The following is a 15000-nucleotide window of genomic DNA, read 5'->3' as shown; positions in this document are numbered from 1 at the left end:
TATTGAATGAATCAAATTTTTCGTTATCAATATAAATCTGACCCAATATACTTTGAGGCTATGGGTTACAAATAGATTTATCTATCTCTGGGGGTCCTGATAGTTCAGTTAGTAGAGCACTTGCTTCATACCCAAAAGGTACCAAGTTTGATCGTGGTTGAAGATAAAGGTTTTTTTTCAGCACCTATCAGTAATTGGGTAGCTAGATCTGTAAGATCAATCCCTTTGAGATAGACTAGCATCCTATCCAAATGATAACAAGCAATTGCTATTGTCCGTTTCATGCTATATTAATTGGGATAAACTCCGTTTTCATAGGCCTTATGGCTCTGAAGGACTATTTATTTATCTCTAAATTATGAATTTTGTTTTTCTGAAGATGTCGGAATGACCCTTATCTGATGAAAGTGATAAAGTACTACACCAAGCGACTCCGTTTGGCAACCACCTTTACAGAGGGATGGCAACATTACAGAAAGGTTGGACTTCCCCCTATACCGTGAGTATGAAAATATAATGTTATTATTATTATAGAACAATATTTAACCACACAATGAGTAAGAGTAAGAAGAGAAGAAAACGAAAACAAAAAAAGTTATCCTACAGTAGGGGGAGGATATGAAAAAGTGTGAATGAAACAGTGCCAGGGAAAGCAGAAAGAAAAATACAAGAAAAACGAATCATCCTAAAAAGGTCAAAACAGTATAGTGCTCTGTATAATAATAATAATAATAATAATAATAATAATAATAATAATAATAATAATAATAATAATAATAATTAAATAGATCTTTATTGTCCATAAATATGGCAATTTGTCATTTAGTTACACTTGTTATAACGTTAAACGATAACTGTAACATTGAACAGATATTTCACTCCTACTTATTTTCTCTCTCTCTCTCTCTCATTCTCTCTCTCTCTCTCTCTCTCTCTCTCTCTTCCTCTCTTTCTTTCACACGTGCAATATACACAACATAAACATATTCATTTCGTTTTCAATTTGTTACGATTGTGTCAATTCGACACCAAAAATTATCATCATTATCAATTGGTCAGTTAATCTTACATGAAATAAATTAATCACTTAATCAGTCAACGAATCAATCCTTGGTTTTTCTGTACCATATGAAATATTCAAAAATTTTATTGCTGATGGAACGAAGGTTGATTTATACTTGTTAGTTCTACATTTAATCTGACAAAACCTTCTCCCAGATGGTAAAAGACTAAATTCATGGTATAAAATGTTTTTTATTGTTGGTAATTGAGAATGCTTTCCTTTCTATTGCTTTTCCATGAACTCTTTCTACTCCATCAAGAGGATGGTTTATTATTTTTGATGCCTCTTTGATAGATTTTGAAATTTTTGATTTATCTTTAAGTCGGCATCCTCCAAACCATATGGTGCAGCCAAACGCAATTACACTTTTAATCAATGAGTCATAAACTCTTAACATAGTTTTCTTCCTTACTTGAAATGTTCTCAATTTCCTTAGGATGTATAATCTTTGGGCAACTTTCTTAGATATTATATTAATATGTTGAGAGAAATTGAGGGAACTATCAATGGTTATTCCTAAATATTTAAAATAGTCAACTATCTGAACATCATTTTTACCGATCGCCACACACTTTAAGTCGTTTTTATTTTTTACACCAAGCACCTGTTCTTTTGTTTTTTCAACATTTAATTCAAGCTGATTTTGTTTACACCAATCAGTGAATATATTTATTTGTTTGAAATAATTCTTTTCGGTAACTTTATCTTTTAATAAGCCAAGAATAGCAGTATCATCTGCATATTTCACTATAAAACAATTTTCAAAGGATGGTCTGCAGTCGTTGGTGTATAAGATGTACAGGATTGGGGAACTCACGCAGCCTTGGGGACATCCGTTCGACAACGTTATTTTGTTGGAGATATGTTCACCCAATTTTACACATTGCGGTCTATGGGTCAGAAACTCTTTATACCATTTAATAAGGTAGTTTGGAATATCCATGTTGCACAACTTTTGAAGCAAAATATCTGTGTTCATGGCATTAAAAGCTGACGAAAAGTCGACAAACAGGATTCTGGCGTAATTCGAGGGCGTTTGGTCAAGGTGTTTTGAGATCGAATTTGTGGCGGTTAATAGTGCGTCTTCTACACTGAGATGTTGCTGGTATGCAAATTGGTACGGATCTAGCAATTTCAGGTCATAACATTTTTGTAGGAGCTCAGATTTTAAAATTTTTTCTAAACATTTCATTTCATTTCATAACCAAAAACTAGAGGTGCCTAAATGAGTCAATAAAATGGAGAGAAAGAAAAAGGAAGTAAATGTGGCTCATAAATAAGGGAACAACACAAAACAGTGCCAGTATAGTGTTCTAGGATTCATCCTCAAATCATACTATACCACATAAAGATTTTGTCAGATCATATAAGACCAGCAGTAAATTATATTTTGGTAAAATAGTCACTAAGAGCTACAGGCTTCTATGAAGCCTGAGCAGATATTAACATTTGCTTGCTATCCTTTGGATAGGACACTTAGTACGCTTATTTTATCCTGTTCTGCCTTAAATGTTGTTGCTGAGATAACCTTTTGTTCTCCTTTTCACATCACAGTGAAGGAAGGCCAAGTTTGGTCCGTACAAAAGTGAACCGAGAAGACATTCGTCCAATCACCATCCTTAGTCTGGATGAGAGTGGGTCTCATGCCAGGGGGAGTAACTCCAACATCAACGAGGACAGCGACACAGCTTCTAGGTCTTCCCGCATCTCCAACATAAGAGAGTCAGTCCACAACAGTCGTCTATCCTTGGACAGCCAGAGGTCACATAGGTCACACATGTCAAGAGTTTCACTAGTACAAGCTGGGGAGGAGGGTTAGGCAAGACAGGAACTACACTACGTCTTTTTTAAAGCACATGTCTACAATCATTGTATATTTTTTATCTGTGATAAAGCTCTGAATTATCTAAGTGAATAATTTAGAAGAAGAAGAGGAGGAAGAAGAAGACCTTGGGAGTACTTGTGCATTGTGAATGAATTCAAAATTTTAAACACAGGAATTCAATAATGTTATTATCATACCCCTCCTATGACCTCACCAATGATATTTTTAAAAATCAAAATTCTGTTTTACAATGATTGGGTCTCGGATTTATGATTTGACAATTAGAATATACGATTCTTTCATCTCTTTGTATTTATTAAATGAGTTATTTTTATCGTGCAATACGCTTGCGAGTATGTGTTATTGCACAATAAAAATATAACGAGTTTATTAAATACAAAGAAATGAAAGACTATGTTTATTCCACCCCTACAAGTAAGATTATTAGATTTTTGTAACCAAATGGTATGGTATTAGTACTTCTATTCACCATAATCTGTATCTTTCTCCTTCTGCTTGAATGACAATTTGACCCAAAACAAAAAAAAAACATGGATTTGTATTCATACGCACCAAAAGATTATTTATAATTGCTGATCAGCTGTCTTTTACACCTTATTTCACACCTATAAAATATGCGAAAATATTCTGCAATCGTGGAATAAAATTTCTATTCAACGCATTCAAAGCATTATTCAACGATAATGTATTTTTACTAAGAAATGATAAGGTTTTCCAATGAGAGGGGTGGAATAATATAAATTCTTAGATTTTTATTGTATCATGGCCTTCTTTATGTATAATAATATAACACATTCTGTTACAACCAATACATTTTGTTCCTGGCATTCCTATGACATCAATTATTGTTCCCTAAATCATGTGCACATTGTTATTTTTTCTGTGCAAACTATTATGACAGTTATCTGTCATGTCTTCTATGAGTTGGGAGAACTTGATAGTTATGAACATCTATGTAAAATATAAATGTCACTGCTTGAAGCTCAAAAAAGAAGCTAATTTCCAGGAATTTTAACCTTGCTCAATTTCATAGCTTCACTTGTCTCATTCATTATTCTATTACAAATATGTTATTCACTGAGAGTAATTCATAAATTCATAAATTCCCTTTATTCATCCCTAAGTTGAAATTTTTCTTTAGGATCTATTCCAAGGGAAGACTGGAATAACCCAGGCGTCAGCCGCAGTGCAGCGCCGCATTTCATTAATTATGTAAGCAATATAAAATAGAATAACATATATTCAATCTAGATAGTCAATTCGTATTTAGGGATTTTCTGTTGGATGAGATGTCTTTTATTTTTATATTTTTTTGTGTGTAAAGGATCAGAAATCTCAGACATTCTTATCACTAGTATTAGCTATTCATGTGGAATTTCAATTTTTGGACAGAATAAAAGTAAATACACGGGCTGTGCTTGGGCTTAATTTTGCTGTCTGTCGGAATAGTCTCATTTGCCTTACTATCCCCCCCCTTCTCTCTCTCTCTCTCTCTCTCTCTCTCTCTCTCTCTCTCTCTCTCTCTCTCTCTCTCTCTCTCTCTCTCTCTCTCCACGGCACTATATCTATATCATAAATCATTTGACTATTCCATTAGCTTGCCCTTGTCAGCGCTGACATTTCATAAATCTTTAGCAAATGCACGAAAACTCATAAAAGCAAACAAGTAAATGTTTGTTATATGAAATGTTTGCTATTTTCATACTATAATCACGAAAATCCCCTTTTTTATTGTATTGATTTATATATTTATTGCTAATATCTTAATTGACCAGCTTTATAAAACTAAGGCCCTAGTCAACAACTTACTGAGTGAGTAACATCATATTTATAGGGTAACAATCGATTGTTCTTCATTTCATGCTTTAGAAACCTCATCTAATAAACTTGGATTGAACTAGTGGGGTAGTTTTAAAGGAAACATACTACTGTTATATATTTTTAAAATTTGAATAAACAATAAGTAACAATTAGTTGAATTTACTAACCAACTAATTTCTTAATTTTTAATCATTGTAATATTGTTTTACTTTCTCATAATTCAATTTCAAATATAGATATCACGTGGCAACCTTGACCTTTGTTTATATACGTACCCATTACCTCCTTTATACATTGTTTTGTGTTTTCAGGCCTGCCACTGGTACAAACACAATCATTATGGATCTCTATGCAGTTTCATTTTTGCCCCAAAATTGACCAAATGAAACAGTCTCAAAAAATATTTTTATGTTGGGGTTAACCTTATGCCTTGGGGGTCCCGATAGGTCATTTGTGAAGCCGAGATTTTTTTCTGACTACCCCCCCCCCTCCCCTGTCCACCCAGCAGTAATTGGGCAGCTGGGTCTTATAGCTCTGGGGGAAAGTACTTTACGATAGACTACCATTCTGTTAAAGGGACGCATACAAATGCTATTGTTTGGTCTGTTTCAAGTTATAGAAACTGGGATAAACTGCGGCTCCATGGAGCCAAGGGTTATGAAGGGCTGCTTTTAACCTGACATGATGTTTATAACATTTTAGTAATGGTAAATGTAATCATTTATGAGACTGAGTTTTGTTTACTTCCTGTTAAAAACAATTACAATTACATTTCCAAATTCTGATTCTGATCAATTTGACTTCAACTTCATTTTCTCCATCAAGTTTATTACCACATAATACTAGAAAGCGTCGATGGGTCTCAAATTATGAATTTATTTTTTCCGTTCTAATTTTTAAAAGCAGAATTTGAAATGAATATTGGTGGGAAATCTTATTTTTAGCCTTTAGTGGATCCTCTTCCAAATTGGTTTGAAACCAAATATTTTTTTTCTATGTGCTTCATAATGTACAACTGGAAGGTAATGTTGAATTTTAGATTAATAATTGTTTTTTTCTATGATTTTTTGTTCTGTTCTTTTCTTTTTCTTCAAGTTATATACATACATAAATATATAATATATACGCGCGAGTGATTGTGTGTGTATGTGTGTGTGTGTGTGTATGTGTGTCTGCCTGTGTGCGTGTCTGTGTGTGTTGTGGTTTTATAATGTGCTGCCAGTAGCAGGTCTGATTAAAAAAAAAAAAAAAGTAATTCATCCCAAGAATTGCTTTACATTTTAGAATTGATAACATCTCCAATCTGCATTGACTGTGATAATTTGTTTTTGTTTTAAATCCATAATGTATAATGGCACAATTTATTTCATTCCGCCCAGCTTTCATCATTAGACACTTACATAGACAGAGTAAGCCATTCTGTATTATCCTCTCTCTCTCCCTTTCTCTCCTCTCTCTCACCTCCCCTCCCCTTCTTTCTCTCTGTAATGAGGACCATCAACTTCTTATTATGGACAGGAAATATCAACTTTGCTGTCTCTGTCTTTCTTTGTGCTGCTTTACATGTCTTGTGGTATGACACTTGCCTTTATACCAGTGGTCCTTGGTTCAAGTTCCACTCCTGGCAGTTCAAAGTCGACTCCTTTGAGAAGGCTTTTTATTCATAATATTCTCTCCCTCCTTGCACTCATGTACCTGGCTGGTAACAGGGGTGTCTCTGTCGAAGAAAGAATTGTAAATAGTGCCTCACAGGCATCATGTCTCGTCCTGCATGTTTCAGCTTTGCTTTTGGCTTGGGGACCCCGCTTTGAGTACATTTAGAGAATATAGGTCTATATGAAAACTCAATTATTTATTTTTCTACAAACAATGTTCTGTGACTTTCTGTGTTTGTTGTGAAATGAGTTGGGTTTTTTTTTTTTATTGTATCTCAGATCCTGTATGCATTGTTAGGACTTTGATATGGCTTCACTGAAAACACGTAGATTTGTGGTCTATTTGGTTCTTTGTTTTACTCTTTTTAGGAGCACTTATGATCACAGCTTAAAGGTAGATATGTAATATTTTGATATCCCAACAAGCCACAATATGCCTTCTTTTCACTGGCACTGATGTCACTTCAATGCGTTATGAATAATGCAAACTCAAACAAAATGTCATTTTTTTTTTCTCTCTCAACCTCTTGTCAAGTTCTGTTTACTCAGTGTTAAGATTGTTATAGAAATGCCATTTTCGAAATAAATTCATCTGTGCTTTTCTCATTTATGAAATAATTATGGAGTTTGATCAACGACATACAATTATAGAATAAAAATCCATGTCTGTATACTTTGTATCGGAAGACCAAAGATAAACACGTTTGTTTTAGATAAATGACTCACAACTTTGTACATTATACCTGTTTTATTGTTTTATTATAAAAGCAATAAAGACCTTGTTTATAGTGTTTACAATAAATTGTGAAACGGAGTCATTTCATAACAAAAACATTGTTTATACCCACTGCAATGTCATTATTATAATAATAGGTTAAGTTGCCATATCGATGAGGCATTATAACAACACCCGCATGATTCCAATTTGAATAGTTCTTTCAGCTTCTCTATTTTTTATACATGTATTGGAAAAAGAGCTGTTTAGCCTCGATTGCTCACTTTGTGCAAAGCACTGAAACTGTTTAAGTATTATTATCATAATCTTTTTCTTTTTTTCTTTTTTTTTTTTTTGGGAGACAGAGCCTTAAGAAATTCCCATTGAATTGATAAAGAAAATGTCTGTTATAAAAATCTGCATAAGATATGTAGAATAAAGTTTGTATTTTTTTCCTTGTTGACCAGAGCATGAAATACCAAGTGACCATTTAACCCTCTCCTTACCACCTGCAACAAAATCGTCACATTTGTTACGACACAATATACATTTTTTTCTTATTCAGATTTATTTTGTACATCACAAACTTTGAAGAATGATCTTTGTTTAATGAATAAGAACATAAAGTTGTTTTGTAGAGAGCGTGTTTGAGTTTTAAAAATCAATTTTTCTGCTAGATAAGCCTGCCGTTTTGGGAAAATACTGAAAACCATCGGTAAGGAGAGTGAAAAGGTAGATTGAAAAGAAGACATGCATAATACTATGTCCCTTGGTCACGTGGTATAAGCAGTGAAGAAAGTATTAAGCTGTCAGAGTCTTGCTTACTACTGTTTAATGAAGTAAATAATATTTAGGTTTATTGTTAAAATGTTACCTACACGTGACCATGTTCATTATTAATATGTTATTTACAAATATTGGCACTTTTTGTGTCTATCCAATATCTAGTGATGACTCAGCATTAATGACAATAATTGTAAGTCTATCTTTCAATCTACAACATTCCATGTGATCTATATTTCCCTCCTTTATTTGTCATACTGGATATTACATAAAACATGCTTTTTGAATAAACTGTGATGTGTACATTATACTCCCTGACTTTCTAGTTAATCTTTTGAAGACTCATTATAAAACATGTAAGTAAATGTGTCCTGGACCAGAACGACAAAAAGGCTAAACTTTTTTATTTCAAGATTCATATAACAAGAAATATTATTTTTGGACGACCCTTGGATTGGTCGTACACGCAAATGTTTATGCCTAGAGTCTGATGAAATACCCAACAGGTCTCTAGGAACCAAATTCCATTCCCTATTATTATTGTGCCTCTTACGTGTGATTTTTGTGCAGACATTCTTACACTACCTATCACTAATGAGCAAGTACAGGCTTTATGTTGGATTTCCCCTCCCCTCCCCCAATTTCCCCAGTTTTCCCCATTGAAAAGCTTAAAAAATAAGTTCAAGGTACTTTTACCACAGAAAAAAAAAAAAAATTATTGAAAATAAATGAATAAAACAAAAAAAAAAAAGAACAAAAAAAAAAAAAAAGAAGAGAACAATAAACTAAAACAAACGAACAAACAAGCACCTAACAAAAATATTACTAAGTAATAATAACACACAAAAAATTAATGTATTTGGATTTCAGTAAATAAATAATGTTTATTAAATTGATTTCAGCAAAAAAGTCTTGAATGTATATTCAGTATAATAAACCATAAAAAAACAGCAACAAATATTCCAATATCGATGTTTTGTTTATGAAGGTTTAAAAAAAAAATTTAATTGGAAAAAAAAGATTCGATACAGCCTGAGGTTAAATTATGTCAATACATAAATAAAATTGGAAGGGCAATAATGCTGAAGTAAAATGAAAATAAAATTTATAAATATTCCTGCGATGAAATAATGTAAACTGATATATGGGCTCTAAATGTAGGCCTGAAAGAACAAAATATTGGGCAAATTAATCAGTTGCAAATAATAACAGTATTAAATTAAATGAAATTATCTTGAAAACTATAAGCTTTAAATAATAGCGTAAATATAAACCTGAGTGGATTCATCGGGCAAAGGAGTCAATTATTGTAAGTAAATACATTATTAAGCTAAATGAAATTATCTTTAAATAAATAAGCTTTAAAAACATTCTTTTGTAATAGAAAATAAAAATAAAATACTACAAAAATTGACGAATAAGATTGCTTGCATGTAGTATTATTGTAAGCAGTAATAGTAATGTGATGATATAAGCTCTTATCATTGGTCCTTTATCAAACTTTAATGAAGAATTGTAAAATACAATACATGATATTATGGTTTGTACTGTACAATACAACTCACTGGACAAATGAATCCATTGTAAATAAAGGCTGTATTAAGCGAAATGGAATTATCTTTAAATAAATCAGCCTTAAAATAGTCTTTAAAATATAGTCTTATAAATAAATGAAATGCTAATTTGACCATCAATTCAATTCAAAATTTGAAGAACAAGTTTTGTATGCATGTAATAATAGTAGTGGTAACATTCATAATGCAAGGTCATAAGTTCTTATCAGTGGTCCTGTATCAAACATTTTGATGAAGAATTGTAAAATAAATAACATTATATTATGGTTGAAACGGTACAACTGATGGGACTGACTGGACGAATGATTCAATGGAAATAAAAACATTTTGAAATTAAATAAAACCATGTTTAAATATGTTATTGTAACCCACTGCCTCAATTGAGTAGTTTGTTTGCATAAACCTATTACTGACAATTTACTATATAGTCTCGATTGTTAAATTTGCGGTGAATTAATGTACTTTTATCGAGAAAAAAAGTTATATCCTGTAATTAACTTACAATTTTTTGATTTTGTTTAAGTGTTTAACGGTGCATGCGACAAATTTAGGTAAATTGAATTTTTTTAAATTTTTATACTGTAAATAACTCTTTTTTTAAAAAAGTGTTTTACTGTGCTTGCAACAAATTTATGCCATTTCAGTGCCAGTAAAGAGGAAGGAAATGAGATGGTCAAAAAATAATAAATTTACAATTAAAAGTACCCAAAGAGAAAGTAAGACATAGGAGAATGATTCAATAGGGGACTGATGTAGATTCCAACACTACCAAAGTACGTAGTTTGAGATCACTTACAAGCCCCATCCAGACACGAGCACAGTATCCCACTCAGTGGAATACACTCAAATGCTGACGAATCCTTATTTTAAAACATATGGAGTAAATAACAAAGAGATAATTTACACGGAAAAAAATTGTCATCTCCCAAAACTTTAACCTTTCATTTGACCATATCCCTCGCTCTCAGCTAAAATTTCGGCCACGGCCAGGAAAAAACCAAATGATCGCATTTATTCCAAGGAAAAGTCAGAAACCAAGTTGGAAAACAGATAAAGGGGGACGGAATACACTGTAGGAAAACAAAAGAACCTATTCTTGATTCTAATCAATTTGAATCTAAATCATATATGGTTGACCAAAACAATATCAGTGGGTCACAATCAGATGTGAGATAAGTAAAATGTCTTGTATATAGGTACTCAAAATATTCCAACAGCATTATTTTACAAAATGAATGATACACTTTTAAACATATTACTGTAATTGTAGAAATGAATTATAATGGTAAAATAAAAGGTTAACATAAACAAATATAATATATAACTACTACTATAATAATAATAATAATAATAATAATAATAATAATAATAATAATAATAATAATAATAATAATAATAACAATAATATAAGACATATTCGAATCAAAAACTAAAAGAGCACCAATTAAATATTTTTGATATAGAAAAGCAGGCAAAAAACTGTTGGTGTAAAAGCAAAGAACATAAGTTAAGGAAAATATATAGCACAAATAAAAAGAATCATAGGGCTTAACTTCTTATGACATTAACATCTCATCTAACACTACTGAGGTAATGAGTTCAGAACAAAATAACGTATAGAATAAATGCAAATTCAAATTCAAAAATCTTTTTGTAAATAAAAATAATCTGTCATGTAAATGTAAAATATTATTATGACTATGACTATCAAGGACAATTATTATTTTTACCCTTTTCACGTTCAGTTCAAAATTATTTTTTTTTTTACTCTAACCTGACATTACATCATATTGATATCAGCATTTTGACCAAGAAATAACAGAGATGCTTCTCCCTTTTCAAAAACCTTTAGGTCAGCAATTGTAAAGCGCTTTGAGCACGTTTAGTGGTTATTGGGCTATATAAAAGTTCAGTTTTTAAAATTCAAACCATATAAATAATTGGATAAATGGACCAATCGTCTCAAAACACTATTATGTCGGGATGAACATAAAGATAAAATCAAAATTTATGCTGAACTTATAAAATTTGAGATTATAAAAAATACTTCCATTGGGAGATAACAGCTTCAAAAAATAACAAAATACCCAACATGGAACGTTTCATGCTCAAACCCCTTCTTCAGCTAACAACAAAAAACAAAACAAAAAACAAACAATAAAGACATTACTAAATACATTACTAAATTTCAGATTGATGACAGAAAATTTCTCTGTCGTCAATGTGGAATTTAACATGACATATGAACGATTTAAGACAATACTATGAATTACACTTTTATTTCAAACAGAAACAACAAAGTTAACGGCCACATACTCATTTTACACTTGAGTACGATGTGAGAATGTAAGAAAAGAGGCTTTTCCGAGGGCTTTATTATGTACCACTCAGATTGGGACTCAAACCCTGGACCTATTAGTCAAAAGGCAAGCGTCATATTCATATCAAAAGATCACATAGCCACACTAGTACATTTAGTAATAATGTACCAGGATGATGCAGCGGATCACCATTACGACATGGATAAAATTCAGTTTTGCTGTTAAACAATAAAAACTTTATCAAAACAATATGTTTTTTCATTCGACCTATTTTGAAATACATAACGATATACCTACTCCAGTATATATTTCATAGATACCCTTCACTGGACTCCGCATAATCTTTCTCTGACTAAAAATATTCTAATGAAGCCACTTTTGATTTTTTAATCAGATCAGAACTCTTTCTATTATTTGTCTGACTTCTGACCTAATGGTTTCCACAAAGAAAGCAGCAACAACAATTGAAAACAATGTTTTTAATGCTCTCCATTTATACACTACGATATAAATTGATTAGATTAAAACTGGACCCTGTGTCTGGAAAATTTTAATAAAGCACACATTATAACGATAAATTGCATAGTATATATATATATATATATATATATATATATATATATATATATATATATATATATATATATATATATATATATATATACTGGTCCTATTATGAACACAGTTACAAGACTTGTATCTTTGACACTCTTTCGTAAAAATACCACGCATATTTCTATCATGTTTCATAAAAGCAACAGTGAAAAGAAAGAAAAGAGTGCTTGTAGCATTTATAGATAATTAGTGACCAACTACTTCATTCTGGTAATACATCCAGGTGAAACAAATGCCAAAACGTGCATTTTAAAAAATATTTAAAGTGACCAAAATATTTTTTTTCACCCTGCATAATACCATGTTGATGCCGTGTGTCATATTATCATTACATTAAAATATAATGTAAATGTTACTGCTCAAAGCTCTAAGAAATAAATAACAATGTGAAATTGAATGTAAGCTTCAATTTAATTACAAAAACAGATCAAATGAACGTTTCGGGTTTCTCCTTCATCATTATCTCATTCATCTGTAGTGTTTCATTCATCCTGTTTTGTTGATAAACGGAAAACCCGAAACGTTCATTTGATCTGTTTTTGTAATTAAATTGAAGCTTACATTCAATTTCACATTGTTATTTATTACATTAAAATAGCCTACAAGATTGTCGCTAGCATAATATATAGTTATGATATGTGGTTAAAGGGATAAAAAACATACATTTGATAACAACTAGGTTTAACATAGGTTTAACATTGACAATTATGTGCCATATCATAATTAAGTTGTTATATTGAACCACAAGTTATCAAATTGAAAGGCATTGTATACAACAACAAACGATGATTGCGTCTGTGGATTCTATATTATCACAGTGACAAGGAAATTCAATGACCAAACTGCCTAGTCCATGACCACAGCCAAAGCAACAACAACAAAAATGGCATCCTTCTACACGCGGTTATAGGATGCTGTAACTGAGGCATTAGATTTATGAAAGAAATATGAAGGATCCATCAAACAAATGTAACCAATTCTCACAAAACGGTATTAACTCAAGGTGAACCAGATGCCAAAAGGAAATTTTGAAGTTAAAATAATAAAAACTGTGAAATTTTTATTTTTGCCAATTTAAGAAATCAAAATGATTCTCCTCAATAAGAAATAAAAACATAATTAACCTAAGTGTCATATTTTTGAAAAAAAAAAAAAAGTTCCAAGTTTTAACATTCAAAACACCACGAATTAATACTGCTTCGAGAAGATGGGTCACAAATGCCCGATGACAATAAGAATCAGTCATGTTGCCAGAATGAGCAAACTCAAGACTATTCATCTCGATCAAGGGAAGAAAAAAAAAAGGATTCCACTGTGCTACATTGCAATGCCGTATCCAATCACCTTGTTTCATAATAAAATATATTTGAGTATTGAAACAAGAAAAATATAATGTTAAGCAACCTGACGCATTTGCTTTATTATGCAACATGGAACAAAATTATGGCCTATCTACACACACACACACACACACACACACACACACACACACACACACACACACACACACACACCAAATCAAATAGAAAAAAAAAGAGCAAAAACAAACAAACCAAACCAAAAACAAAAAAACTTGAATGAAAAGAATATCTAATTCTGAAATTGTCCATCAATTCAACTGAATATGGGAGAGTAAAATATAATTTGAAAAGTCTAGCTGAGGTAGGGTTGGGTCGAGTTCATTTAAGGAACATTTTTTTCTTATTTTTTAAAACTAATATATTCAATAAAATTTAATTTAAATGCTTTCCATTGGAACCCGCAAATTGATTGCACTATAAAGATTGAATATGGACCAAAACAAGGAATGTTACAAGTTTGAAGAAAAAAAAAAGCCATTTTTCTTGTTGACAGAGGGTAAAATTTGGATTTTGCAGCTTATCAAATGCTATTGTAGAATTGTGGCAATGGTGGTCATGACAAAAAGTGAAGCAAAGTTAAGCATGGTGAGTGACTGGATGAAAGAAAATGATCGCGAAATTCTGGCCTTAAAGTTATATTCTTGGTTAAGGCACTTTATACACATTTCCCATTTAACTAAATAATGAATGAATAAGAATTTGGCTAAATGCAAAGACGGATACTGTAAAAGTGCTTGTAGAAAAGGGATGCTTAATATGTGATTTGTACTGTATGAATAGGACTTCCATATATAGCTCACTGTGGGAATAAATAAAACAGTTATTGTGAAGCCCCCCCCCCCCCCCCCCCCCACCCCGCATTGAAAATGTTTGTTGTAAAATAAATATATCTATCCTTAAGTGGTTAGTTCCCTTGAATTATAAATGAAATGTATCGACCAAATAAATCAATGTTTGCATTTCCACTTGTCTTAGCGATCCGAAACTATTTTGGTTTCTCCTGCCAAGATGGCCTGCATCTGAGAGGTGAGTGATGTTACAACGCATGGAAATAGAACTTACTTAATAAATCACATAGGGGGTTCCGCTAGCCCAGTTGGTAGAGCACTCTCTTCACATGCAATGGGACCAAGATCGATCCTGGGAGCAGTCGAGATTTTTTTTCTGACCCCTCTGTCCACCCAGCAGTAAATGGGTAGCTGGGTCTATTAGATCTGGTGGAAAGTACTTTGTGATAGACTAGCGT

The 15000-nt window shown here is 31.9% G+C and overlaps 1 protein-coding gene across 1 annotated transcript in view; it reads left to right on the top strand.

Annotated features, from left to right (window-relative positions):
- Positions 1–8193, top strand: part of LOC144976820 (ankyrin and armadillo repeat-containing protein-like) — a 42708-nt gene extending 34515 nt beyond the window's left edge. Inside the window, exons 14-15 of the mRNA XM_078921300.1 lie at positions 380–499; positions 2618–8193. Coding sequence (XP_078777426.1) covers positions 380–499; positions 2618–2882 — 385 coding nt within the window. The 3' untranslated portion in view covers positions 2883–8193. The remainder of the gene's footprint in view (positions 1–379; positions 500–2617) is intronic.
- Positions 8194–15000: the final 6807 nt, after the last annotated feature.

The sequence above is a fragment of the Berghia stephanieae genome, chromosome 7, assembly GCF_034508935.2.
Source record: "Berghia stephanieae isolate SIO BIC M18660-M18661 chromosome 7, UCSD_Bste_1.3, whole genome shotgun sequence".
In the NCBI taxonomy this organism is placed as follows: Eukaryota; Metazoa; Mollusca; class Gastropoda; order Nudibranchia; family Aeolidiidae; genus Berghia; species Berghia stephanieae.
This window is presented reverse-complemented; position numbering and strand designations above follow the sequence as displayed.